The sequence below is a fragment of the Tamandua tetradactyla genome, chromosome 6 (assembly GCF_023851605.1).
Source record: "Tamandua tetradactyla isolate mTamTet1 chromosome 6, mTamTet1.pri, whole genome shotgun sequence".
Taxonomy (NCBI): Eukaryota; Metazoa; Chordata; class Mammalia; order Pilosa; family Myrmecophagidae; genus Tamandua; species Tamandua tetradactyla.
Genome location: NC_135332.1, coordinates 54,230,419 through 54,256,579, shown reverse-complemented (window position 1 = coordinate 54,256,579; position 26,161 = coordinate 54,230,419). Strand labels below are relative to the sequence as shown.

General features: G+C 57.1%; 1 protein-coding gene across 8 annotated transcripts in view; it reads right to left on the bottom strand.

Moving 5' to 3' along the window:
* The window catches only part of ABR (ABR activator of RhoGEF and GTPase), a 255,696-nt gene that overhangs the window by 13,965 nt on the left and 215,570 nt on the right, over window positions 1-26,161 (bottom strand). For 7 of the 8 annotated variants that reach the window (XM_077165429.1, XM_077165427.1, XM_077165432.1 and 4 more), the window contains 3 exons: window positions 26,083-26,157; window positions 22,721-22,818; window positions 22,279-22,410 (listed from right to left, as the gene is read on the bottom strand). In XM_077165429.1, the coding sequence (XP_077021544.1) occupies window positions 22,279-22,410; window positions 22,721-22,818; window positions 26,083-26,157 (305 nt within the window). Of the gene's footprint in view, window positions 1-8,461; window positions 8,624-22,278; window positions 22,411-22,720; window positions 22,819-26,082; window positions 26,158-26,161 lie in introns of those variants that run through there. The other variant, XM_077165434.1, reaches the window with a different exon arrangement.

Genomic DNA, 26,161 nt, shown 5'->3' with positions numbered 1-26,161 from the left:
CTGGGGATGGGGTGGGGGAATCAGTTCATCAATGGGGGGAGACAGAGGGTGCCTCCTTCACCCCACGAGCAATACGCATATGCAGCTGGGTACCCCTGAGCAGGAGACACAAACATGGTCCCAAGCTTGTTGGAGGAAGTTATGAACGCCTCAGCCATAAGCAGCCGCTATGAGCAGTGCAACACTTTCCGTTCCGTCTTCGCATTTAGAGTTGGTCAGACCCCGGCTGTGCGCTGAGTCCTCTCCCACAGAGTAAAGGGCGATCTCTGGGGCCAACATCAGGGAGGGCACCAGGTCCCCTGGCCTGGGAATCCTGCATCCCACGTAGGGAGGACATGGGCCAAGGGTACCCCTCGGTGAGAACTGAGGCAGGTAGCTGAGGGTCTGGGGCCCAGTGGCCTCACCCTTAGGACGGAAGCCCACAGCGGGCTTGTGCGCAGGCTGGGAAGATCTGAGGACCCAAGGGCAGGGGAGGACGCCCCGTGCACACCCAAGCATGATCCAGATGGCGGGTCCTGTCCTTGTTTCAGGGATCAGGATCAGGGATCTCCTCCTGCCCCGAGGCAGGTCACCCAGCACTGCTCCTTGCCTCTGGCTTGCGGGCTCCTCACAGCTGCCGTCCAGTGCCTTTGGGCTCCTCGACATCAGGCTCCCCACTCCTGTTCCCCAGCAGGCGACAGAGCCCAGCGCAAACCCAGGTCTTTCTGACCGTATCGCACACTCCCTCAACCACAAACCTCACCCAGGCCGCTTTCATTTACAGACATGGGCCCTGTGTGAGCCGCCAGAGGGAAACTCAAAGCTGGCAGCTCAGTCTTGGAGGAGGGCAGGCACTGGCACAGAGCCGCCTTCAGCAAGCATTACTTCAGGATGTGACACAAGAGTTCACTTGGTGACAGGCGCCCACGATGACCCCACAGGCCCCAAGGCCCTCCAACCCCCTCCCACAGCCCCTCAGCCCCCTCTCTGGGAGCTGCAGAGGCAGAGCCCCTTTCCTTCAGACCTTTCCTCTGCCGCCTCCACAAGCCCTGGGAATGAGTAGCCCCAGAAGATCCACCTCCCGGGCTCTGTCCCTGGCCCCTAAGTCCCTTGGGTCCTGGCTCCCGCCCCCTCTTTGGCTCCAGGCCTGGCATCAGGCCCCATCCTGGGTTGGTGGATGGACCTCTCAAAGTCCAGAGTTGGTTTTAGGACTAAGAGAAGTGAAATGCTTCTTCATTCCAGTCTGAAGTTGTCACCAGATGCTGGACAAGAGTGTCGGGATTTCAATAAAACCAGCCACTGAATGGGAACTACACGGAAGGTGGAGATGCCAGAGACTCAGTGCTGGGCCATGGAGACCAGGTCTCGAGCCAGGTGTCGTGCCTGGTGGTGGAAGCATTTCCTAAGGTTCCCAGGCCAGTGGCCACGGTGGCAGTCCCAGGCTTGCTGTCCCCGGCCCTCCCCCCAGCAAGTGTGGCTGCACGCTCAGGGCTGGTCCCCGCGGGGCTCCAGAGCCAGCCTGTCATTGGGACAGACCACAGACGTGACAGGCGTGGTAGGGCTGGCAAGTGGGGACAGGGAGCTCCCAGGAGCCTGCCTCTCCTCTCCTGGGGAGGGGACTGGAGGATTCCAACAACGTGGCCACCCTGAGAGAAAACACAGAGTGAGGCAGTGCAGAAAAGGGGGGGAGGGCCTGAATCTTGGATTCCAGTTCAGCTAAGTTGGGGAAGGCCAGGATCAAACTCAGTAAACTGTCACCCCACCTTGTCAGCGGCCCAGCCCCTCCTATATAAGGCCAAGCAAGCTCTGCTCCTCCAGCCCTGACCCTGCGGGGCTGGCACAGCCAGGCTGGCCAGGGCTCCCCTCAACATGCCCCTGCAGTCACCGTTTTCCCTCCCCACTGCTGGGACAGCCAAGCAACAGGCGTGTGCCAGCCCCGGCTCCCCAGCTTGCGTCCCCGGCCCCTCCCAAGAACTTTGAAGTTCCCCAAGACCCACATATGGAAGGGGTTTAGCAGCTCTGAATGAGGCTTTTATTGAAGCCAGGTTAGCCTCTCGGCACCCACTGTGACCTGCCTGCCTTCCCCAGCAACCCACATTCCAGCAGCTCAGCCTGCCCCATGCCCATAACCCTCTTTTAGCTCTGGGGAGGGGCTACTGGAAGGGAAGAGAACAGACTCTAACCTGGACTGCTCCCAGAGCCCCAGTTTCCTGACTTCTCTGAGCTGGCCCACCTATCCCTGCCCTCCCAGCCCCAGTTAGCTTCACCCCTGGACTAGGCCTCAAACTAACAGCCAGTAAGTTAGCCCTGCTGCAGCCTAGGGCCACGTTGGTGGACCAGACAGCTAAGGTAGGGGCAGTGGGATGTTGTTGGGAAAAGGCACCCAGAGAGAGAGACACCCTCAGCAACCCTACCCCCAAAGGGAGGAGGACAAAGTCCGAGGTGAGAGGCCCCTGGGGCCCAGACTGGAAGCCATCAGGCTGGCTGCCATGGGTGGGCCAGGGGCCTGGAACTACCCCAGGCTCAGCAGCCTCCCTCTGGACTAGGGAGTGGTTTGGTAAGAAATATATATTAAAAAAGGTCTTCTCTGAAACGGACTCCACTCTCCCCACCCAGGCTGGGAACCCTTCCTGGGTACCTGCCCTGGCTCTGCAAGGCGCCTCCCAGTCCCTGACTGGGTCTGAGGCTCACATACACTAAACAGCATCGAGAGTAACTGCTGAGCCTGTTTCTATGCACGGCCTGCTAGGCTGGGTCCCACATGCACTAATTAATTCTGGCTCCTCCACCAACCCACACATGGGACCCTGCTGGGTGTCTCTCCAAGCCTTGGGTTCCTCATATATAAAATGGGGTGGATAATAATAGTACTTACCTCACAGGTCATCTGAAGGATTACATCACCCAACTCATTCAAGGGCTAAGAATGACGCCTGATACCCAGAATATGCTCAGAACGTACCATCATCCCTGAAATTGCACCAAAATGCTCCAATGGCTTCCCACCGTGCAGAGATGAAAAGCCCAGCTCCTTGGCACAACCTGCAAGGCCTCTTGTGATCTGGCCACTGCCCACCTTGCCCAGTGCAATCTCCTGCCACCCGGCCCAGCCTTCTGTCTGTACCTGAACAAGCCATGCGTGCCCTGTCCCAGGGATTTCCTTTGTCAGTTCCTCTGCCTAGAACATGCTGTCCTCACATTTTTCATGGCTGAATCTTTCTTACTATTTAAATCTCAGCTCAAAACTTATGTCCTCAAAGCAAAGCCTCTTCCTCCCCACTGCTCTCTAATCTGTTACCCAATTTTACTTTCTTCATAGCACCTATCCTACCTGAGATGAACTGCCCTGTTTCTCGTCTGACCCTTTTATAGACAGGCTCACGAGAACAGGCTCTTTTCTGCTTTCAGCGCCCCTCTGTACCCCTAGCGCCTGAGCACCCAGCCCCCAAAGGGTGGCCACCAACATTTATGGAGCAAAGGAGTGAATTCGAGGGTGAGGGGGAGAGACGGCAATGCCATCCCACTAGGGTTCCCTTGGGGCCAGGCCAGGGAGCCCCACATTCCTGCTCACCTCCCTTCTCCGGTGCTCAGTCAATTGCTGGCCCTGGCCCAGGGGGCAGCCTGTGGTCCTCCCAGCTGGACTTCCCAGCATGCTGAGAGCTTAAGGCCAAGGAATAGGAATCTTGAGACACGGCCAAGATCATCATATGAACTGGATCTAGGAGATCATCCCACTCAGCTCCCTCATTGTGCTGATGCCAGGGAACCAGAGAGGTAAAGAGATTTGCCCAGGGTCACACAGCAAGTTAAAACAGTAGACCCAAGACTAGAAAATGCAGCCTCTGACACCCACCGGCCCAGTGTCCTGTCCTCTCTGGTACCCTGGCTCGCACCAGCCTAAGGGGTGTGGGTGCTCCAAGGAGAAGCCCTCCTAGAGCAGTGGGGGGGAGGGGGGGTCAGAGCTGAAGAGGCTGCTGTTCTGGCTGCTCCCACCTCAGGCCCAGGGTCCTTGTCCAGGTTAGAGACGGTTTTAGCTTCTGGCTCAGAGGCAAGTTCCACCCTCTCCCAGCTGAAGCAAGGCAGGAGTGACTGCTGTAGGATCCTGGGGCCCTCCTAGCCTGTCTGCAGAATAATCCCAAGGGCAGCTCCCACAGCCACTTCCCACCTCCCCAGACCACCCCGGGGAACCAACAACAAGGCTTTAGTCTAAGGTTCGCAGAGATCCGGGACCACAGCTGGCCTTCTCCCGGGGACTGGGCAGGTACATCCCGGCCACAGGGAGCTGTGTGCTCCTTTAGAGTGCCAGGGAGCCGTCAGAAGGAAAACACCCTTCCTGTCCCCAGTGCGGTTTGGTAGAGGAGAGGAAGCCAAAACAGCACCTGCTGACCACCTCCCAGCAACTCGGGCAGCTGGCAAGGCCACTTGGCTGAGGCCTGGGCATTTCCAGATCAGTGCCCAAGGGCCAATGCCTTGGCCACGCTCCCACACCAGCACCTGCAGAAGTGCCTGGGCTCTTTCCAAAATGTCTTTTCGCCTGGCCCGGGGCATCCCTGACTCTGGATACTCCTGCAGCACTGGCCTTGGGGAGCACTGCCCGTTCAGGAGCCCCCTTGGTTGGCAGGCTCAGTTCCCTCTGGCTTAGGGATATCACACAGCAGGGGCAGCCAACCCAGCACAGCAGACCAGACAGGCCAGCTATGGGATCATGATGATGTCAGTGAGGAGGGGCTTTCCAGGGGCCAAACAGCACCTTGCCTTGGGGTCTGTGACACTCTCTGAAATGGCACACAGTTGGTACCTGTGGGTGGGGGCTACACAGCCTTCATCAGAGTCTCCAAGTTGAGGATGCCTGCTCTGTGGGATCAATCAGGCCTCTCGGGTGGGGAGGCAGGAGCCTGGGCGTCAGGAGACCACCCACGTGGCCCCAAGAGTAAGGTCCCTCCCAGGCTCCCCTAGGGAGTGGACAAGTGCTGTGGGAGGGATGCAGGCCGCAGGAATGCAGGGGAGTCACCGCCCCCTCCCCTGCCAACCAGTCTGATCACAATCCGGGCTGCGCCAAGGCCCAGGAGGAAACAGGCTGGCGGCAGGGGTGTCCAGCCCAAGGGGGAGGTACTACCTTCCGTTTCGTATAGCTGAGGGATCACCATATAGGGGTGTGAGTAGTGATGGCCTGGGATGTAGGTTTCTTACCCCTGAAATTAGGGAGGAGGGGCAGGCAGAGAATTGGGTTAGGCAGGGCCGAGTGGTGGCAGCCAGGGCCTGGAGAGATTTCTACTGCATAAGGTTGCAAGATTTTTCCTGGATGCCCAAAGCCAGATTACGAAATAAAGTAACTGAGCCCAAAACCTATCTGTGTCTTGTCCCCGAGCACCCAGATCAATGCCTGGGACAGCCAGTGAGTGGCTGGGTGGCTCTGTGGGACCAGGTGCCTGGTTGGCATACCTGGTGCTATCTGTTAGGAAGAATTTCCAAGTCAGATGACAGACTCTGAGCAGGGCTGGGGGCTGCCCTGTGGTGGTACCCACACTGGCGAGGAAAGCGAAGGTCCTGAAGGTCCCCCAGATGAGCGGCCCGAAGGGGACACTCACCCTGCCCTCCCTTGGGTAACACTTCCGACCCTCGGGAGAAGCAGGGGGAGAACAGCCCATCACAAAGCAGGTGGTCACTCTGGGGCTCAGCAAGAAACACCTACAGCTTCTCAAGAGAAGCCACACCTGGTAGCCCCTCAAAGCAGAGGTGAGGTCCCCAGGAGCCATCCTCACCTCTCCCCCACTCCTTTTGGCCCTGTCAGTTCAGCTGAGTCCACACCTCCAAGACCTCCACGGTCTGGGTCAGGAGCAACTCTGCACCGGGGGCGGGGCCAGAGCAGGTGGTCCCACCTGGTACATGCTCCTGGACCAGCCTGAACGGGGCCTCACGGCCTCTAAGGACTCCCACAAGGGACCCCATTAGAGCCTTTGGACACTCCAGGGGGTTGGGGAAGGGATTCCTCCTCCGTCATCTCCCACTCCAATGTCTGACCTTACAATCTGATGTGCTGAACATCTAAAAGCAGGCAGGATGGGAGGGAGGGCAGGGCAGCCAGCCTGATCTACTTGAGTGTGATTTGAGGCAAAAAAAAGAAAGTAGAAATGCAGTTACACACCCAGAGGCCTGGCAGAACCCACGAACCCAGATGCCACGTGGCTCCTCTGCTAAACGCTTGCACAACAAACCAACTGCCAAGTCAGAGGCCAGAGGAGGGTGAGCCCCAGAACTCTCGGGGACAAGAACAACTCCTCTGGGCCCTAAGGGGCACCCATGGGTAAATGAACCAACTGGCGACTCCTGGGGCCAAGAGTCCCCAGGTATTTCAAAGTCTCAGTATCAATCTTGGGAATTTTCCATATGAACAGATTCTGCAGCCCCAGCATGGGATCCCCAGATGAGTTACACAAACGCACACAGCCCCAGCCTCTTCTGAACCCTTTAAACAGGAGCAAAGGGCCACAGGTGTCTCTGGTATCCACAGCTTCAAATCCTTAGGGCAAAGTTAACAAGAAGCTAGTGAGACGACCCCTCCCTCCCGCTGGGCTGGGCAGCAGCGGGCACCCTTCCCCGGCTCCACCTAAGCTGCTGCCTAACACCGCAGCCCGCTTCAGCCCAGCCGCCATGAGCCTGCTGCACTGGGAGAAGAGAAGAAATGGGCAGTGGGCCTGCTCTACGAGGCTGCCTGTCCACTCAGCAGCCTGGACACACAGCAAGGAAGGCACAGCACGGTGGATATCCCCTTGTCACCCACCATACAGACCCTCATGCATCACACTGACACGAGCCCGCTCTAGGGGGCTGAATCACCTGCGCACAGCACATCCCGGCACCAGAGCTGCCCTGCAGCTGTACTGACCAACCAGAGCAGCCTGCCCACCACTCTTGATCCGAGTAGCGCCACCAAGACAGAGCTATTGGAAACCAGTTGCAACCTAGATGCAAATCCAGCTGAAGAATTCCTGAAGTGGCTTCTTGGTTTTGCCAGCCACAAATGTACAGGGAAAGGAGAACTGAAAGTGTGGAGCTTTGGGGTTTAAAAACTGCCTCCCCTACCTGCCAGGCACCTCCTCCAAAAGGGCAGGTAAATCAGAGTGCTCTTGTTTGGTGGGTACTGGGCCAGGCACCTGCCGGTCAGTTTCCTGCCAAGCCTGGGGTTTGGGAATGGATGTTGAACTTCGGGCTGGCCTCAGTGGGAAGTGAGGGAGGAAGGGGGGTGGCTCCATGCTGCCGGGCACACACAGCTGCCTCAGCAAATAGGGGCTCCGCAGCAGCTGGGGCCAGCAGGGCTCTGCTAGCCTGGTCCCTGGGGAGGGCTGAAGGTGATACAGGGGCCAATATAGGATAGCTCGAGTTGCTGCCCTGCCCAGCACTTTCCAGGACTGATGTCACCTCAGGGAAGCCAAAAATGCCCCACTGGCAGGAGATGAAACCAAACAAGGAGCCAACGGGTTTAAGAACATTTCCTCTTGGCAGGTTCCAGGAGCCTCTATGCTGGCTGGCAGTAAGGGCTTGCTCAGAGGGTCCCCTCCTGAGTTACAGGAGGGCATGCAAATTCCCATCAGACACACAGACCACTGCTACCTTGAAGGATGAGCAAAACCCTGGCCAGCCAGGAAGGGCACCTGGCAACTTACTTACTCTTACTCAGGCAGTTCATCTGGGCTGCAGAGTTATCAAGCCCTTACTGTGTGCTGGACACTGAGTCTGGTTGCTCCTCGAATGCCCAAGGCCAGGGCTCAAAGCCAGCTCCAAGGCAGCCTGCCCAGCTGCAGGACAGTCAGCCTCTATCTCGGATTTTAATCCCACCAAAGGCTGAGGCTGCAGGCAGCACTAGCAGTCTGCCCTGCCACAACTTTGTCTGAGCTGCCTGCTGGGTCAGAAAGCCCCCGGCGCACTGAGGTGCCTGGTGCCCAGCTGGCCATGGGCCAGCAGTCATCTGGGTGGCCCCTAAAAAGGCAACCTACAGCCCCCAGACTCAGCAGCACCACTACCTTCCCATAAACCCACACAAAGAAACCTCACTCGGTGGCTAGTGTTGAAGCAGCCAGCGATGCCCATTGGATGCAGAAGGTGGGGTCTGGGCTCAGCACGGTGGGGTGCAGAGACCCAGGAGCCCCAGGCCTAAATCTGTTCACACACAGCATTGATTCAGAAAGGACCTAGGCAGCGATCCCTCAAAAGACAGGCTTCCTTTTCCTGAGATAGGAACAGAAGCAGAAAAAGCAGCCAGGGTCAGGGGTAAGGTAGCAACCAGCATCAGCCATCAAATTAAGGACATTTCCATCAGACCCCACCCCCACCTCCCACACACCTAGCTTCTTTCCTAAGGACAGAAGATACAATACAGCTTATAAAAAAGAGCCCAGCAGGCAGTGTGAGGGTCCCAGCAGCCCACCCAGCCCTGCCTTTAATCCCTCCAGCTCCCCCTACCCACTCCGGGCCCCGCTGGCACCTTTTGGCGGAGCAGCTTGCTGCGCACCCGGCCCCAGAGCCGAGCTCCGGTGTTGGGCGGCCGCTTGCTTCCCGGCTCCTCCAGTTGCTCCAGGCAGCAGCGCTCCAGGGGCTCGCACACCGCCTTCAGGCTGCAGTCCGGCTGGGGCAGGACGTCGGTCATGCTGGCGACAGCGACGGGGCCCAGCCCCGACAGCGGCCCGGCCTCCGGGGCCAGCGACGGGGCAGGCAGGCGGGCGAGGCGCGCTGGTGGCGCGGACAGCCGGGGCTCGGCTGGAGCCGGCGGGAGGAAGAGAGCTGTGCGGGCGCGCTCGGGCCCCCACCCCCGCAGCCTGCCTGGGACTGTTACTTGAGCCGGGCACGGAAGCGCATGGTGCGAGGCTCCGGTTTCTCCTCCCCTCCCTGGAGACTGCGGCCCGCCGCGCGCCCGGGAGGAGGGTCCCGCTGAGCGCACCCGCCGGCGGTCCAGGCACCTCGCCCCGGGGCTCGGCTTCTCTCTTCCGCCGGCCAGTCCTCAGCTCGCGGGACGCTGAGTGCGTGCGCCACAGACGGCCAGAGGCAGCCGTGCGGGGAGCGCCCCCGCCCCCACCGAAGGAAGTGACTCAAAGGAGGCACGAGAGACTGCCCCCTCCCCCCCAAAACAACCCAACCTCCTGGTCTTAACTCCTGGCAAGCTGGGGCTCCCCCCTCACCGACCCTGCGTCCCTCCCTCCAGTCTTTACTAAATAAAGTTTGACAAGCAGCTAAACACAATCCAGTTCCTTCCCTTCTACATCCCAGCCTTAACTCCTTCACCGCCAGAAGGCTCCACATTGGGGCCCTGGGGGCCTGGGGTATTAGAGGGAGGCTCTGCCACAAGCCAGGAGGGTCTGCAGGGGCCAGGACTCCGGCAGCCAGGAGCTGCATTTTGGTGATGGCCACTGCCCTCCTCCCACTGCCTTGGAGTTAATGCACCTCCCAGGCTTAGGGGACTGACTTCTACCCCCAACTCCCGCGCCAAGGGGCCCCTCTCAGTGCCAACTTGGTGATAGAGCCAGACACGTGTGGATGGGCACTCACAAAGCTCCTCTTGCGGGAAATGTAAAGAATAAAGAAGGCCCCTAATGTAGCAGGAATCAGGCTGCTGCAGGCCCTCTCTGAACACAGGCACAAGTCAATAAGGACACTGGTTATGGGTGTCCAGCAAGAGCACCTCCCACAAAACAATCTCTCAAAGGCATATATGCTGCCAGGACAGAGAGACACTGTGCTCACTGGCAAAAGGGCAATCGGCCACATGTCTGTGCTGGGCACCTTGAGAGAGAGAAAAGAGCTTGTTCTTGACCTTCAAGTTAGCAAAGGTTTAACCCAAAAGTGAGAAGTGAATAACTGCAAGTTAACCACACAAGTTTGAGTTATGGTGCTCAGAGAAAGGAGAAAGGCCTTAGCCCCAAAAGGTTAGGGGACACAAAACCCAGGGGCATCCAGGATGTCACCCCCCTGCAGAGCTAAACACAAGGTAGGAAGGACATCAGTGTTTTCATGGCCATCCATAAGCCAGGTCCCACACAAAGAGCTTTCACGTATCTGGCTGCACTTAAGCTGCATAACTTTGGGGAGGCTGGCATTAACATTCCAGTTTCAGAGTTGGTTGAAGCTGGACTCAGGGAGGTGAAGCTCTTTTCCATGGTCATGTAGCTGGGTTGCAGCAGGTCTGCCCCAAAGTACACACCACCACAATGCCTCGCCGAAGGTGTGCATGGGTCTATGGATTCAGGAAAAAGAGCTGGGTCAGGACATTTCTTGGTTGAACTCCAGGTGGCAGGAGGGTTAGGGCACAGAGAGCAGCCATCAGCACCCAGAATGCTCCTGCTGGCTCTTGACCAGCTCTCAGGGCTCGGGGTTTTACACAAAGCCCTCAGTGTTTGTTGAGAAAGGGGTGGCTTCATTACAGAGATAGCCAGACCTGGTCATAATAATAGCTGCCTTTTATTGAGAGCTTACTATGTGACAGGTGCCATGCTAAACCTCTACATGGATTAACTCAATCCTCCCACGACCTGATGAAGTAAGCTCTAGCATTCCTCAGGAAACTCAGGAAAGGATGGTGAGAAGTTGAACAACTTGCCCAAAGTCATGCAGCTACTGAGTGGCTGGGCTGGGATATGAACTGACAGAAGCCCATGGCCCCCACCACTCTGACATTCCAGTGTGGCAAGACCCAGTCCTGCCTTGTCTTCTGCCTTGCTGGTGGAAGCAGGGCCCTGGGAAGCCTGGCTGGGCTACTGCTGGGGTCTGGGTCCAGGGTGTCCCTACTGGGCAGCTGGGCTACCAAGACCCTACAGAGCCATCCCAGTCTGAGCAGAAGCTGCCTAAAGCCACTGCAGCGGAACCAGCTGAGCCCGAACAGCTTTCCTAGCACTGCCTGATGGGGAAAGGAAGAGACTGACAGATGTTGACACACCTGCATCCCCTGCCCAGCTGAAGCCTGAACCACCCTCCTTGACTCATTTCTCACCTGCCTTTCCTAGGGCACCTGGGTGCAGCCTCTGAAGAGGCATCATGCAGCTCCCACTCTATGGCTGTCACAAAGCCTACTTTGTCACTCTTTAGCTTAGTCTACATTTCGTCATTCAAGGGGTACTGGCAGGACCTGGCTATGCACCTGAAGCTGGGACAAGCACTGCGGCAGTAGGGAGGAATCCAAAGCCTGTGCTTGACAAAGCTGACAGCCCAAGAGAAGAGAGGGGGCCCAGATTTAACTCTTAATGGGAGGTAGGGAATTCACTCGTGCATTCAGCACATCTCAATTGTGCATCTACTATGCACCATGCCCAGTTGGAAAGGCATCATCTTTGCCCTCGAAAAACCCACAACCTTCCGCCATAAGAACAAGATATTAGGTAAACCACATGAGAGTCAAGAGGAAGGAGAGAAAATTTCAAGTCAGAGGGAATCAAGGAAGGCCTCCTGGAAGAAGAGGGGTTGGTGGGGGTCCTCTGAGCTAGGGGGAAAAGGCCATCCATCCCAGCTGTACCCTGTCTCTGCTCTGCAGCTCTTCAGCAAATGTGCAATTGCATGGTTGTGTAACAAGCTGGTAAGGTGCATTATTAATTGCTCACCACGCTTACCCGTGGCAGACACAGCTTGGCAACGGCTGGTTAACATCAGAGCTGGCCTGGCACTGGCTTTCTAAGGTTCTCATCTCTCTAGCTGGGCCACATGCCACAGGGTACAGTCTGGGGGATGCTGTGCAAAGCACACCCTGCCAGTGTGGGGGAGAAGGGGGGCTAGTATAGATCCTGTTCCCAAAGCCCTAAACCTGTCTGTCTTAGGAACCCAGGCTCAACACTTGTCTGGGTAAAACAAGCTCTGATTGGATGAAAGGTGGCCAACTGGTCTCCATGGTGACATAAGCGCCTTAGCAGATGGGGAGTCAAGTTGGGAGGCTCTTCCCTGGGGATGCTCATCTTTCCCGTCCTCTCCGTGGACTGGGGGTTCTCTTTGGGGACAGCACATCTTGGCCTTCTCTTTCCCAAGCCTGACTCATTCTTCCCGGAATCAACAGTCGAGGTGCAGGGCAAGGAGGGGATGTGGAAATCCAATCCTCCCAGCAAGTTCCTGACTTCGGGTCCCTCTAGCCCACCACAGAGGCGGCCTTGTCTCCGCCGGGTGGGACAGGTCCAGGCTACCCAGGAAGTGACCCTTCTCTTCCTCGTCCCTTTCTCTGTTTGTCCTCTGCAGCCAGCCACACCTGGCAGGACTCAGCCCGAGGACACATGGGGCCCCCTTGGGATAAACAGAGCCTGGGAGGACAGGCCCACACGAACAGATGTCGCCGTCACTGGAAGTGAAAACATTCCTAACGGACTGGCCCGTGCCCCGCATCCCCTGCCCAGACTCTCTGCTGGAGGAACGACAGGGGCCGCGAGTGGGGCGGTGCGGACAGGCCCCAGGTTATGCTGGGACGGGGACCTGCCACTCAGCGTGGCCGCGCTGGAGGTAAAATCAGGTTAAAGCAATCGGCGGCCACGGCACTGAAGAAAAAGGGTCAGCAGGGAATAAGACGCAGCCTGAGACTTGTGGGCGGCACAGGAAGGAACAGCCACCACGGCTGCCTTGGTGACAGCTGGGGGTGGGGACAGCTTCTAGGCAAATTATCAGGCCAGTGAACACGAGGCAGAAGGAGCGTCCTCAGAAGTTGGGGATGACACCGTCACTTCTCTGGAGTGACCTTGTTTTTCCTATGGGGACAGAAGCTCAACTCCCCCCCCAGCCCAGACTTGAACCCTGACTCCCTGCCCCTGCCCACCAGCGCCAAGAGCTCCAAGCTGGGAAAGGGGGTTTCCGAGTGGTCAGCTAGACCAAGGCCACAGGCAGCCCAGCAAGGACAATCTGGGACGATGAAGGAGGCAGAGCCCCCCAGGCACTCTCCTCAACGGTCCCCAGTGCCAGATCAGCTGAGGCTGAGGAGCTGGGCGGGATGTGGGCTGGGGTCTGCTAAGGATGCTCCTTCTTGGCCCCAGAGTACAGGGTGGGTCCTGAAGGGGCAGAGCAGTGAGACCAGATGCTGGTGGCGGGTGAGACAGGACCCAAGGTGGTGGGGGCTGGAGCCCAGACCTTCAGGCTGAGAGGGAACTGAACAGGGCAGGCAGTGCCCAGGAGCCCGGGGACAACAGGGCCCGAGAGGGGGTGTGTGGGGGGAGGGGCACAACACATCACACAAGACTGAGGGGTCCTACGTTAATGCACCTGCAGCTCCTGCGTTCCTAAAGTGTGTCCTCATCTTCTCCCTTCTCTACCCTAACCAAAACTGGCTGGCTGGAAGGGCAAACACCTTCACAGAGAAAGACACTGAGACCTATTTATTTGTTTCTGTATCTACCTACCTAGTATTTTCTGAATATCTGGTGTGTTCAAAGCCTGCATTAGACTCAGAGAAGGGAACGCCTTGTTCTGGGTCACCAGGCTGCCAGCGGCAGCCCAGAAGCTGCATTTCATTCATTTGTTCATTCATTCATTGCATACCGAGTGGATGTCTATTTTGCGCAGGGCAGACAGCCCTTGAATAGCTCCTGGCCTCTAACTTAGCACTTGGGCAAACTGAGCCCTCACCCCATCACTGACCCACTGCTCTGAGGAGGTAACTGGTCAGTAATGGGGCCCTTGTAGGAAGTCCAGGTTTGAGCCCCCAGGGCTCCCAGAGGTCTGGTCCCTGCCTGCAAAAGAGCCGTGCATGGATCGCAGCTCTTTGCGCTCTTGAATCTCAAGTGTTTGTAGATAAGTGACTCCAGGTGACTGTAGATGGATGCCTGGGTGGGGGCTCCAGGGTGGGCTGAAGGTTTAAGATGTGCATGGTGTTAGGAAAGGGGGCGGCCAGGCTCAAAGGCCCGGACCAAGCCCGCATACGGTTTACTGCTGTCCTCCCATCTCCCCAGTGGCCGGCCATGGCTCCAAGGATGGTCTAGGCTGGTGCTGTTTCCCACACACCTTCATGCTTCACTCTGCCTGGCCACACCGGGCTGGGTGTTGCACGAAGTACTTAGTGGCACTAGGTGCACCGCCCAAGACTCGTCCACTGCCAGAGAACCACCCTGACGGCATGTCCCTGGCAACCCTTAATAATTCTCACGGCACATTTAGTCATGGAGCAAACGGTGGAAAATCCACATGAGCCTTTGGGAACATCTTGCTTATCTACAACAAAACCCACCCAGGGACAGAGTGGGCGGAGAGTCCCCACCACACATCCATCCACTCCTTTCCTATCCCAGGACACAACTCAGGGCCAGGACCGATGCCCAGACCCTTGGCCACTTCCAGCTCATTGTGGGAAGGGGGTTGGTGGGGCTGGGGTCTCCCAGCACAGCCACCGGGCTCTAGCCTCAGGGATGGGCTCTGGATGCACGGGGCTGCCAGGCCGCAAGGTGAAGACAAAATGCACAAGGCAGCAGGGTTTCAAGTCTGCAAGTAGGGCAGGATCTGCTGAGCCTCCATTCTTTTTTCTCCTTTTATTAAGCAGCTTCCTTCCACCCACCTCTGAGCTCAAAGTTAACAGAAGGCACCCCTTGGGAGCCATGGAACCTGGGCTTGAGCCCTGCCTGGTCACTGTGAACTCAGCAAGCCACTTTTTCCCTCTAGGCTATTACTGTACCTGTCAAATTAGGAGATAGTCTTCAATTTTTCATTCTGTTTTAACTGAGGACCCTTTTTTTTCCTAATGAAATCTTATGCCCAAGTTCCTGGGTCCCCGGTCAGATTAAGGCAGAAGCAGAGGCACCTCGGCTGAAGTGGGAAGATGGGACCCAACCTTCTCGCACTTCCTGTGTCCGCCACCCCTGCCTCAGATGCTCTCGAAGTCCCCCTTTCCTGGGGCCGGGCTGGGGTGATGAAGGACCCAGCTATGAGTTCTGTGGGTGGCTCAGCGCAGTCCAACAGATGGTTCTCATGAGAACTGCTGGTTCTCCTGACCAAGCCATTGGCCTGCATATCCCTCAGGGCTGGGGAGGCGTGGAGGCCAGGGAGGTTAGGGGATTTTTAAGGAAACTTCCAGATCAGAGTCCTGGATCTCAAGCCTCATCTCTACTTCTCTTTGCTTTGGGAAAGCTCTGGTCTCCACATGCTGGGTGTGGGTTCCATTCAGTGGCCTTTACAATGGGATAACTCTTAGTCAGGCTGCCCGCTTCTGGGTTGCCTCGGACCTGAAGTCACACAGGGGTCTGTCCTGCAGCCAGAGTAGCTCAGCCCTTCCCAAGACCATTGGGTGCTGCTGGCGCTGGCACCCCTCAGTGCCGGCAGAGCTGGGCAGGCCGTGAGGGGCTGCTGTGGGCTGTGCAGGAGTCACATCCGGCCTCGGCCCCAATTCAGGGAGTTCCCTGGCAATTCTGCTAAGTCTTTTCCTCAAAAGTTAAAAAAAAAAAAAGTGGTGTCACCCCAGGGACTAGTGTTTTGGATGCCTAGGAGGACAAATTAGCAGCCTTGGCTTGCAGGGAGAAGAGCTGCCCTCGCTGAGAGTAGGCTGTGTGCCAGCTGCTTCCACCTCTGAGACCTCTTTGAACACCCTCACAGGCTAGTGAGGAGGGGCTCTTAGAGGTCACCCAAGGTTACCCCATTATTAAGAGGTGGACCTGGGACCCCACCTAGTTCTGGGGGTCTCCAATTCCAGACCTGAGAAGGAGCACACTGGCCCTTTTTAGTCTGTTGAGAAGCTGGGCTTCTCGGGGCCTGAACAAATCCACCCCTACGTCCTCTCTGGATCAGCTTCTCTGCTTGTTCCCTAACCCTGGGAGGCTGCCTGGGGGAAGTGGGCACCAAGCCTTCCTGTCAAAGTGTCATTTCCCAATGCGGGGCCCTGAGAGAGACTCAAGCCTCTGCCTGCTTCCTGTTGAATGGTTCCTGCCTTCAGGCTCTCCTGGGCTCGCCAAGCCAGGAGCACCTGGGAGACGCAGGAGGCCAGCAGGCGTGAGAAGAGGACTCTCTACATTTAGAAAAGCTCCTACCCAGAGGGCTGGCACCATGCAAGATGCTGCCCCTGGCCTCTCCCAGCCACGACAAGCTTTCTGTAGCCCGCTCCCCAGGTCTGAGTGTCCAGACCTGCCTGAAGACTGACATCAGGAGGGATGCTGCACAGCAAATGGGCCCGAAAGATCTGGGCTGGGCAGGGTTGGGGCAGAACAGTGGCTCCAGCTACCTAGGCCCCTGAGGCAGGGTACAGAGCCAGTCCTGGTGTTCAGCCATGGGCCCAGGGTGCCTCTGGACCTGGCACTGTCATGTCAACAGTGGCAAAGGGGAAAGCCCCACATGAGGCAGCAGGGACATGAAACATGGACTCCAGGAGCAGACTGGCCCAGGCTGGGGGCCGGTCCATCTTCTAGGGGAGAAGCAGGACAGCCACGCTCAGCATGGCCCCTCCAGAGTCCTAGGCTGTAAGGTGTGTGGCTGGGGGCCGCAATGAAAGGGGAAAGCTCTGCAACCAGCCTGCCGCTGAGGCCTTCTCACAGCAGCCCCCCCCTGCCCTCCATCCCAGGTAAAACAAGGCCATAATTGATGTGTCCTATGAACCAGGCCTGGGGGACAAACAAGCAAAGGTGCAGAGGATCCACGTTAATGCCCCTCTGTTGGAGGACTCGACCAGCCCAGGCTCCTGGCATCGGCCGTGAAGAAGCAGAGTGGGACTGAGCTGGCAGCAGCACCAGGTCACTTCTGCCAAAGTCCCAGCAACCAGGCTTCCCGGGCAAAAGGACCAAGACACGAGACCCTCAGGCAGAGTCAAATGGGGACCACAGACCCCTCAGGTCTGGTCCCCTCAGGGACCAGATAGAAGGATGTAGGAGAGTCCTTGACTCCTACTCTAGCAGGCTCCTGACCCATGCTCGCTCCAAGTTTCCACACGCTCTGCAGAGTAATTGAAACCAGAGCAGCAACCTGGCTGACAAAGGCCTCTTGTTCCCGGGCTCCTCATTCACTCTACACTCTGGGTGTGGCCACCCCAAGCCAAGCAGCCCTACGGGGGACGTGCTGGAGCTGCCTGGCCAAGGGGTCACTGCAATCCCTCCTCCAGGCCCCAGGCAGGGCAACCCCAGGGTGGCAGGGAGTACAGGCCCCAGCCGAAAGCCCTGCCCCTGAGGTCGGTTCATCAAAGCCAGGTCTGACTCCCTCAGAGGCTGAAACACAGGGGGCCCTTCTTGGGTAACATTCTGTTGGGGTTTCTAAAACAAGTGACCCCTGTAATCCCTACAGGAAGGGAGAGGACAGGGCACATGGACCTGCTGACTTGGGGCCAAGGGCTGGTCATCACCCCTGGCTGAGAACTGGCCATGCCAGACCCTGGGCCAAGGAACTGCACATACTTTCACATTCGGTCCTCATTGGAACCCATTTTACAGGTAAAGAAACTGAGGCTCAGAGACATAAACAAAACTCACCTTGTTCTGCTAAAGAACGAGTGAAGGAGACCAGGCTCTTAACCCTGGATCTATCTGGCCTCAAAGCCCCTCAATCCTTAATCCTTGTCTGCTTTCTCTCATAGACAGCGAGTCCTGTTCACTCTTTGACTTACAGCACAGAGCCTGCCCCCAGAGCTTCTCTGGGCTAGGCTAGTGGCAGGCGCTGAGTGGCAGGGCCCTCAGGGAGAGCTCCCCAGCCAGCCAAGAAGGGCTGGACTTTGGGAATATGCTAATCGGCCAGAGGGTGGGTCCCAGTTGGGGACAGTACATCTGGAGCTAGAACAGCGTGGCTGGAAATAGACAGGGATAAACAAACGGGAGTCCCTGGGGGCCAGGAAAGCAGGGCAGAATACATGGGGAGCCCTTTGTAGGGTAGGGAGAGCTCCGCCCATGGAGGGTGATCAAGAAGGAGGTGGACAGCAGGTGGCCTGGAGAGAGACCTGGAGGTAGTGGCCCTGAGGCAGGGGTGGGGGGAGAGGGAGAGGATTCCTGAGCCTGCAGGGGAGCCATGGACCAAGCTGGACGAGGAACCCCTGAGAGCATAGGCCAATCCCCCGCCCCCATCTAGGGGCATTTTCATCCACTCATTTGTGTCAGCACAGCAACTGACCAAGCATGACCAATCTGGGGTTGGGAGTCCAATTGTGAGCCCTTCTCAGCCACTAATAAGCTGTGTGACTGCAGCCTCGTCACTCATCCTTTCTGGTCTGTTTCCGTCTCCTTGCAAGAACAGGATTAGATTAAATGTTCTCTGCAATCCCTTCTGGCCTAAAACACCACTGATCCCTTCTTTTATTCATTCCTTCGACTCCCTCCTACTGACCGCTCTGAAGTCCTCCTGCCAGGCCCCCTTGCTTCTTAATTTCCTGGGACGCTCCCTGCACTCTGGCCCCTCTGTCCTTGGCCATGCACTCCTTCCCCCGGAATGCCCGCCCTATTCTTTTCTGCTGACCCAGAGCCTGCCCACCTGGCTAGAATAACACACAGCCTTCAGTGGCAATTAAGGTGCTGGCCTTTATAGGGAGTGAATCACACAAAGTATATGAAGCACTTTTGACAATTATCTATAAATATTAAAAAAAGGTAATTATAAAGGCTGCCTACAGCTCTGGAGAGAAAAAGGGGTGGGTGGGGTGGGGTAATAACTTTATATGAAAACAGAAAAAACACAAAAGATACACTGTGATGAAAACTATATAAAAATTTGTATACCCAAGGAAGGTGCAAAATAAAATGGCTGTTTTGGAGGAGGAGTAGGGATGGTTTGTGATTATTATTCAAGTCTTATTATTACTGTAGCTTGCTTTCTAATGTAAACATTGCTTTTGGAATTTAAAAACGAAGAAACAACTAACCCAGAGCTCTCAAATCCTTCTCGCCCACCACCACCTCCTTGAAGCCTCCCTACCTCCAGCCCACAGTGAACTTTCCTTCCTTGAATCCCTGCCGTGGGAGCTCCCATCTTGCTACTGATGGAACAGTGGGAAACCCAGAGCCACTGAGGGTAGGCCAGGCATGGGCTCTGGGGCAGCCACCAGCCCTGGTTCAAATCCCAGCCCTCCTATGCCCTGGCTGCCAGCCATGAACACGGGACTTCACCCCTCGGTGCCTCGGCTTCCTCATCTGCAAACCTGGGGAAACTCCCACCCCATAGGGTGCTGGTAAGATCTCCAAGATGAGATGCCAGCAGTGAGCATGGGACTGGGCTCACAGTAAGGTCCTGGAACCATCACCGTCATCGTTCTCGAAGGGCCAGGCATATATTAAAACGTGTCTTACCAATTTGACAGTTAAGTACCATGAAGTTAGGGCCCTGAACTTCTCGTAGCAGCCAGCCCCATCCTGGGCACCCCACACATGTCCACGTGCCCTCTCCCTGGCTCTCTTTGAGCACACTCGCCCATTCTGCTTCCCTCCAGGCCGACCAGGCGGGTATGGTCCTGTGCAGAGGGGACATAAGCCTGGGGCTCTCCCTACGCTCCAAAGCGGGATACCAGGGCAGAAGCTCAACCTGGCTCCTTCTCCAGGCCACCAGCCATTCCAGGGTCCTTCACCCAGCCTAGGAGACTCCCTGATGAAGGCCTGGGGACATGGCAAGAGGGCAGGGCCCTGGTCTCCCTGAATGCCGTCGGCAGAGGCACCTTGGCCAAGGCACTTCTCAGTGCCTCACTGTCTTCATCTGTAAAGAGGACAGGAAACGGTTGTCATCTTCCTCCTAGAGCTGTCGCAGGGATTATACGGATTATATGACATGACATCTAGGAACGGGCTTCCAAGAACACAAGTGCTGGTCACACATGCTGGTGAATAGTGCTGTCATTTGTCTGTCCTTAAATGCTGGCCCCTCCCTGTCCCCACCCTGCCAATCCAGATTCGCGGCCCCCACTAGCAGATTCGGCAAACTCGGAGAGGGAGACCCACCCTGAGAGCGGACGCCCGGAGCTTAGGGGGCAGGGTCCTGCCCCCGCCCCGTTCTCTGGATGGGCGGGGTGGAGAGGGCCCTGGAGAGGAGAGGGCAATGGGGCCCTGCCCCTCTCTTCCCTATGGGCCCTCTGAACATCCCCGAGGCCTTGGCCCCATCGTGGGGCCCCCCTTCAGCTTCACCCTCGGTGCCCGCTGTAGGGAGCAGAACCAAGTGCCAGAGGCTGGTGCCAAGCCCCTCCATGCCACGTGGCAGGAAGTGGGTTTGGAGGGAGCAGGCGGAGCAGACCATTCCAAGGCTCTGCGGGGCCTGGCCGTGTGAGCACTACCCCATGTGGGTGCTCGGCCCAGCCCCGCCAGCCTCGCTGGGCCCCGGAGCAGTCACTGGACGAGCAGAACTCTACAAGCACCCCCGCCCCGGCCATCCCATCCACAGGAAGGCTGGTAAGATGGCTTTGTAGGGGGTGGGGGGCACAGGGCTGCGCCTTCGGGGAGACCAGCATGGGGAGAACTTCCAGGCCCGCAGGAAGACTCCCTCTGAGCTGCCTGCTCCCAGGGCCCCGTCAGCTGGTGGCAGGAAGGCTTGTGTTTCTTTTAATATCAACTCCCAGGCATCTAACATTCCTTGAAGCTTAAACACAGAAACATCTTCCTTCCCAGACCATGCTTTCTGCTCTGCCAAACATAACCTGGCTTCCTCCCCTCCCCCCACCGCTTCCATCTGCTTGTCTCCAAGAAGGAATGATTTATGGTGTGTCCCCCCTGGGGCCTGTGCGCTGCAAGCAGGAGGAGAAGCGGGTGACGGGGGCATGTCCAGGTGGGGAAAACGCCCGGGCCCTGCCGGCTGGGCTAGAGGGGGGGCGGGGTCCGCAGTGCATCCCTTTCAGCTCCTTCCACTCCACAGCTGCTGAGTGGCACAGGGGCTGCGGCAGCCATCCTGTCCCTCGGCTGGGTGGGCCCCAGTTCAGAAACCCCCTCCCAGATGTGGAAACGGGGCTCCCATCCCTGCGGAAAGGAGATTCCATGACTGAATTTAGAGGGCTCCTTCTCATCAGCCCCCATTTCCTAAATAATGAAGGAAGGGCTTGCGGTTGCCTAGCAGCACTGTTTCCCTGGCGACTGCACCGAGGAGTGGGTGCAGGTCCCACATTGTCAGGAAGAACGTACCCAGGGGCATGGGACGACGTGAAGCCATGCCCAGGGCCCTGCCCGACCGGTGCCATCTTCCCTGTGCAGACGCTGGAGCCCGAGACGGGTGCGAGAGCCAGGGGCCCACAGGTTCCCCGAGGGGCAACACCACAAACGACACCAGTCAAGCGCCAGATACCAAATTCTGCAGCCCTAGCAATACGTCAGGGAACAGATGCTTCCTGCAAGAAAGCATTTTCAGCTCCCCACCGCAGCCTAAACCACATCGCGCCAGCTGCGACTGCTACGAAGCCTGGAGCACCTAACACCCCTAGCTCAAGCCCAGTAGGAACAGTTGCTGTGTCCCTTGATTTCACAGTCACAGAATCCCACCCACCCTGGCCCCTGCCTCCTGACCGGGACACTCCTGCCACAAGCTCATGGTACCAGTGGGAGAGTGCGGACGGTTCCATGCTGACATCTGCTCTGAAGGCTATGTTCCTCTTTTTTTGGTGGGGGGGTTCATGGGCCAGGAATTGAACCCAGGTCTCCTGCATGGCAGGCGAGAATTCTACCACTGAACTACCCGTGCACCCTCTACGTTCTCTCGACAGGAATTTGAGCAACCATCTTTCCATACTGGCAGCATGCTCAAGAGACACAGACTGCAAACCAGCCCCACTTCAGCCATACATTTTCAGGGCACTGAGAAATACATGGACACACAATTCGCCCTTAATCTGAATATCTGCCTCCACCGATAGCCGGAGAACATACCTTAAGCCAGTGAACTCCCAACAAGGGTGAATGAAGTCCAGTGACCCCAGCAGTGAGTCAGAGACCAGCCCCCATCTTACCAGCTGAATCCTAACCCCTTGCAGACAAATGGCAAATGCTCAGGGCGAGTGCATCACTTGCGTCCTATGCCTATGGCAGACATGGTTAATCAAATGCAGCACTCTTTCCTCCTGCTCACAGATAGAGCTTCAGAATCCTCCTCAACACAGTGTTTCAAGAAAACACCATCAGCAGACTGGAGTTAGGAGGTGAACACAAAGGTAGTGTCACCCCTCCAGTCCATCCTCTAGGGGTGAACAGCCCCACCTGAGCTAGGCATGGAAACCAAAGGAACAGGCAGACATGAGCCCCTGGGCCGAGAATGAGAGGCCATCTCCAGCAGGGGACAATAACCACCTTGGGGAACTTTCCTTAAGCCCACTTGGAACCCAACTCACAAAAGGACAAGCATGTTGGCTAAGAAGGAAGACGCCAAGAAAGGTGGCCTCAACGGGCACCGTCTCCGTACGGCTCTCCCAGCCCTGCCTGGGTGCCCCGGGAGCCTCACCTGGATCTGCCCTTTGCCCATGATCTTGTCCACGATCTCGTTGTTGTCCTTGTTGACCTTGGTCTTGTCGTAGCACTTCTCGTAGCACAGGATCCTCAGGGACTGAGAGCCCTCCAGCTCGATCTCAAACTCCTGGGGAAAGTGGGACAAAGTGTCCTGAACCCCAAAGCTGGGAGGGCAACACCTTCCCTGCAGATGTGGGCCTCAACTCTGCAGGCGGGAGGGAGCCTGCGAGGACTGCATGAAGCAGTGCCCTCACTTTCCAGGGCTCCCTGTGGCCTCCAGATCACCGACAAGCTGAGACTCTCTGCCACTGATCGACAAGGACACTGGGCTCAGAAGCCGGGTGAGCAGAGGGCAGAAGGGACAGAGATGGGACTGGGCCATCCCTGGCCCACAGGACATGCAGAGGTCCCTGCGGGATGCCAGCCCCTGCACTCACCTCATCCCACTTTGGCTCTGTAGTGTCCCGGAACACCCTGGTTTTGGCTTTGCTGACAAAATAGCCAAAGGAATCCACCTCCAGGGTACAATAGAGGTCTGCAAAGGGGGGAGAGGCAGGGAAGGGCCGAGTGAGACCCGAGAGGGTGCAGGAGCAGGGTTGGGAGGAAGCAGGGATGATGTATCTGCCCTTCCCAACCTCACCGCAGTGTGGGGTCTCGGTGTTCTCCTCCCCAGGGCCTGCCTTGGCCCCTTCCTTCTCTGCCCTCATCTTCAGTCCCTCCCCATCTCACTCTCGGCCCCCCTTCCACATGCCAAGCTGCTCCCACCACAGGGCTTTTGCACTTGCCGTCCCCTCATCCCAGATCTTTGCTTGGCTTTTCTTCACGCCCACATGAAGGAAGGCCCTGAGCTGTCACTGGTGTGTGAAGTGGAGCCTCAGGAAGGCACCTGGCAACCCTCCCACTCTGGATACCAAATGCCTGGAGTGGCAGCGCCCTGTCACTGCGACAACGAAAATGGTTTCCCTTGTGGAATTTAGCTTTGACTGAAAAGACCCTTTCCGTCTGTGTATTCATTGCCTCTCTTCTGTCCCACATAATACAAGCACCGTGTAGGCAGCGGCCTGGGCTTTCTTATCCTCTGGTGCATCCTCGGCGCCCAGAGCAGGGTTTGGCACACGGAAGGCACCTGGGGAATATCCGTGGGATGAACGAATGAAGCTCTTAAACCACCCTGGTGTCACCCAGGCCCTCTGCAAATCCACACACTCCCCCTGGGCTCAGGCCCTGGCAGCCCCTCCCTGCCCTCTACGGGAGCTGCCAAGGTTATTTCCCAGGGTAATGGTGGCACTGTGTGTGTGCATGTTTTTGTGTGTGTGTGAGGCCCTATAGCCAACTCTCTGTGGTGTGAATTAAGAGGGGAGGGGGGCAGGTCAGGGTAGACGCAAGGCTCAGGCCGCCTACTCCACTGAGACCCTGTCACCCAGCACCAAGGGACATCCCAGTGAGGCTCTGGGTTGCTTTCTATCAGAAGGGAGAGTGGAGCTGAGCCCTCAGAGTCTCTAGTTGGGTGAAATGTAAAGCAGATAAACTGGGTATCAAAACACACCAGGGCAGGGCGGGCCACGGTGGTTCAGCAGGCAAGAATGCTCGCCTACCATGTCAGAGGACCCAGGTTCGATTTCCGGTGCCTGCCCATGTTAAAAATAAATAAATAAATAAAACACCAGGGCAGGCTGCATGGGTGGTTCAGTGGTTAGAATGCCCGCCTTCCATGCAGGAGACCTGGGTTCGAGTCCCAGACCATGTACCCCAAAACACAAAAACACACCAGGACAGGGGGTGCCCATGCATAGGTGGGCAATGCCAGGGGCCCAAAGCCCCCCAGCCTCTGCCAGATCAGGGAGGGGGTCTGGGTGGTAGAGAGATGGGGAGGCAGGAAGTACTGTTGTCATTTATGTTTTGGCGTGAGTGATCCCTCCTGCAGGGGCTCAGGATAGCTCAGGGGATAAAAAGGAGGGCTTTAGAGTTGGACCATTCCTGGGTTCAAATCCTGGCTTGGCCTCCTACTAGGCAGGGAAGCCTGTGCAGATCGCATAACTTCTCTGCCTCCGTTTCTTCGTTTCTAAACCAGAAATAATAGTTGTGCCTACATCCTAGGCCTGCGAGAGCAGAGGCATTCAGTTTGCCAAGACAAGAGGCCACAGCAGAAGATCCCCGGCTTGGTTTGGACTGAACCCGAGTTGGAACCGATAAGTCGGGGCTGAGGTGGAGTGAAGACAATTCGAAGGGGAAGTTTTGCAAGCAGGCTGTGGGGAGTTCGCCCCCTTTCTAACCACCCTGGCCTAGCTCGGGAGGTGGAACACCTGCTCTGGGCGAGTGGGGTGCTCCACCCCACTGGGCTGCTCTGAGCCTAGCCCCAGCCAACAGGAAGTGGGGCAGAGAGGCGAGGCAGCGCAGCAGGTGCCAGGCAGGCTTGGGCCAGCAGGGGGCGCACAGACTTGGGGGAGGGAAGTGGCCCTTGGGAGCTCGTTAGCCAGGAAGATTCCAGGGCTGTGCCCTGAGAAGGGGATTCTGTGGGTCTGGGGAAGAGTGCAGGAAGCTGCCGCAGTAACAAGCAGCCTAAGCGATCAGGGCAGGTGGTCCTTGCCACATTTGGGCTTTGGTATCAGAAAATCCAGATTCAACTACCACCACCTACCTGTGGGACCCCAGGAAAGTCACATAAGCCCTCTGAGCCTCAGCTTCCTCATGTGTAAACAGGAATATCAGCGACCTCAGAGGGATGTCAGCAGAGGCAGAGAAGAAAGCGGTCCTGCCAGGGCTCAGAATAAAATGCCAAGGCATGGACTACTTGCTGGCATGTTCTCGCTTTCCCCAGCACCTCAGGAGGGACCCAGGCACCCGGCAGGTGCTCTGAAAATGAACTACTTTGCTCAGCATTTCTGATTGCCTGGTCATCCAAGGATAAAGGAGACATGGTTCCTGCCCTTGAAAGGCTCTCTGTGGGGGAGGTAAATTATAAGCAACAAAGCAACATGATCAGCACTGCAGCCGTGGTCTGCCCTGGGTGTGATGGCAGCACAGAAGGGGCTTAGTGACAAGAGTGACCATCTGTGGGTGGGTGGATATCCTCTGCTCAGGACACTGCAGGGAGAGGGGCCAGGGACAAACCTCACCTGCCAGAGAGGAAGAAAAGGGAGTGGGAGGAGCCCTGGGTTTCTGATCATGCATGATAATGTGTCCTTTCATCTCTCTATGATTCAGTCTCCTCATCTGACAAATGGGTAGAAACTATTAATGGTCCGATCTACTCATAAACTCTTATGCGGATGAAAATTAGTTAAAAGGAGTCATCGTATTCTGAAATGCTAAAAATTGCAAAGATTTAATAGATGATGACGAGGAGAGAAAAAGGGGTGCTTGTGGCACTAGAACACACACTGTCATTTTTTAGCCTGCTTTCAGGTCGGTATCAATGAGTGTAATTGACATTTATGGAGAAGGAAGCTGAGGCTAAGAGACGTGCCCGATGCCATGTAGCTTGTAATTGGCAGAGGTGGGGCAGGAAGCCAGGTCTTTCCAGCTCCAAGGTTTCAGACCCCTGGGGAGGGGAGTGGGGAGGCGAGCAGGCCTTGGAGAGAACGGGCAGGGGATCACCCCTGCCTAGAGGAACTGCTTCCCGGCCTGTGGGGGTGCCCCACATCTCCAGGCACACTAGCAGGCCCCAGCCGGGGGCAGACCAGAGCAGGGCATGTGGGGGTGGGAGACCTCACACACCTGGCCCAGCGGGATTTGCTGTCAAACGATGAGTGACATCCTATCCAACCTCCCCCCGAGATGGGGGCTCAGGGCCACTTACTGGCTGACTGCTTAAACCCCTTGGCAGAGTGGACGATGACGTGCAGGAAGCCATAGAGTCCTGGAGACTCGTCGTCTGC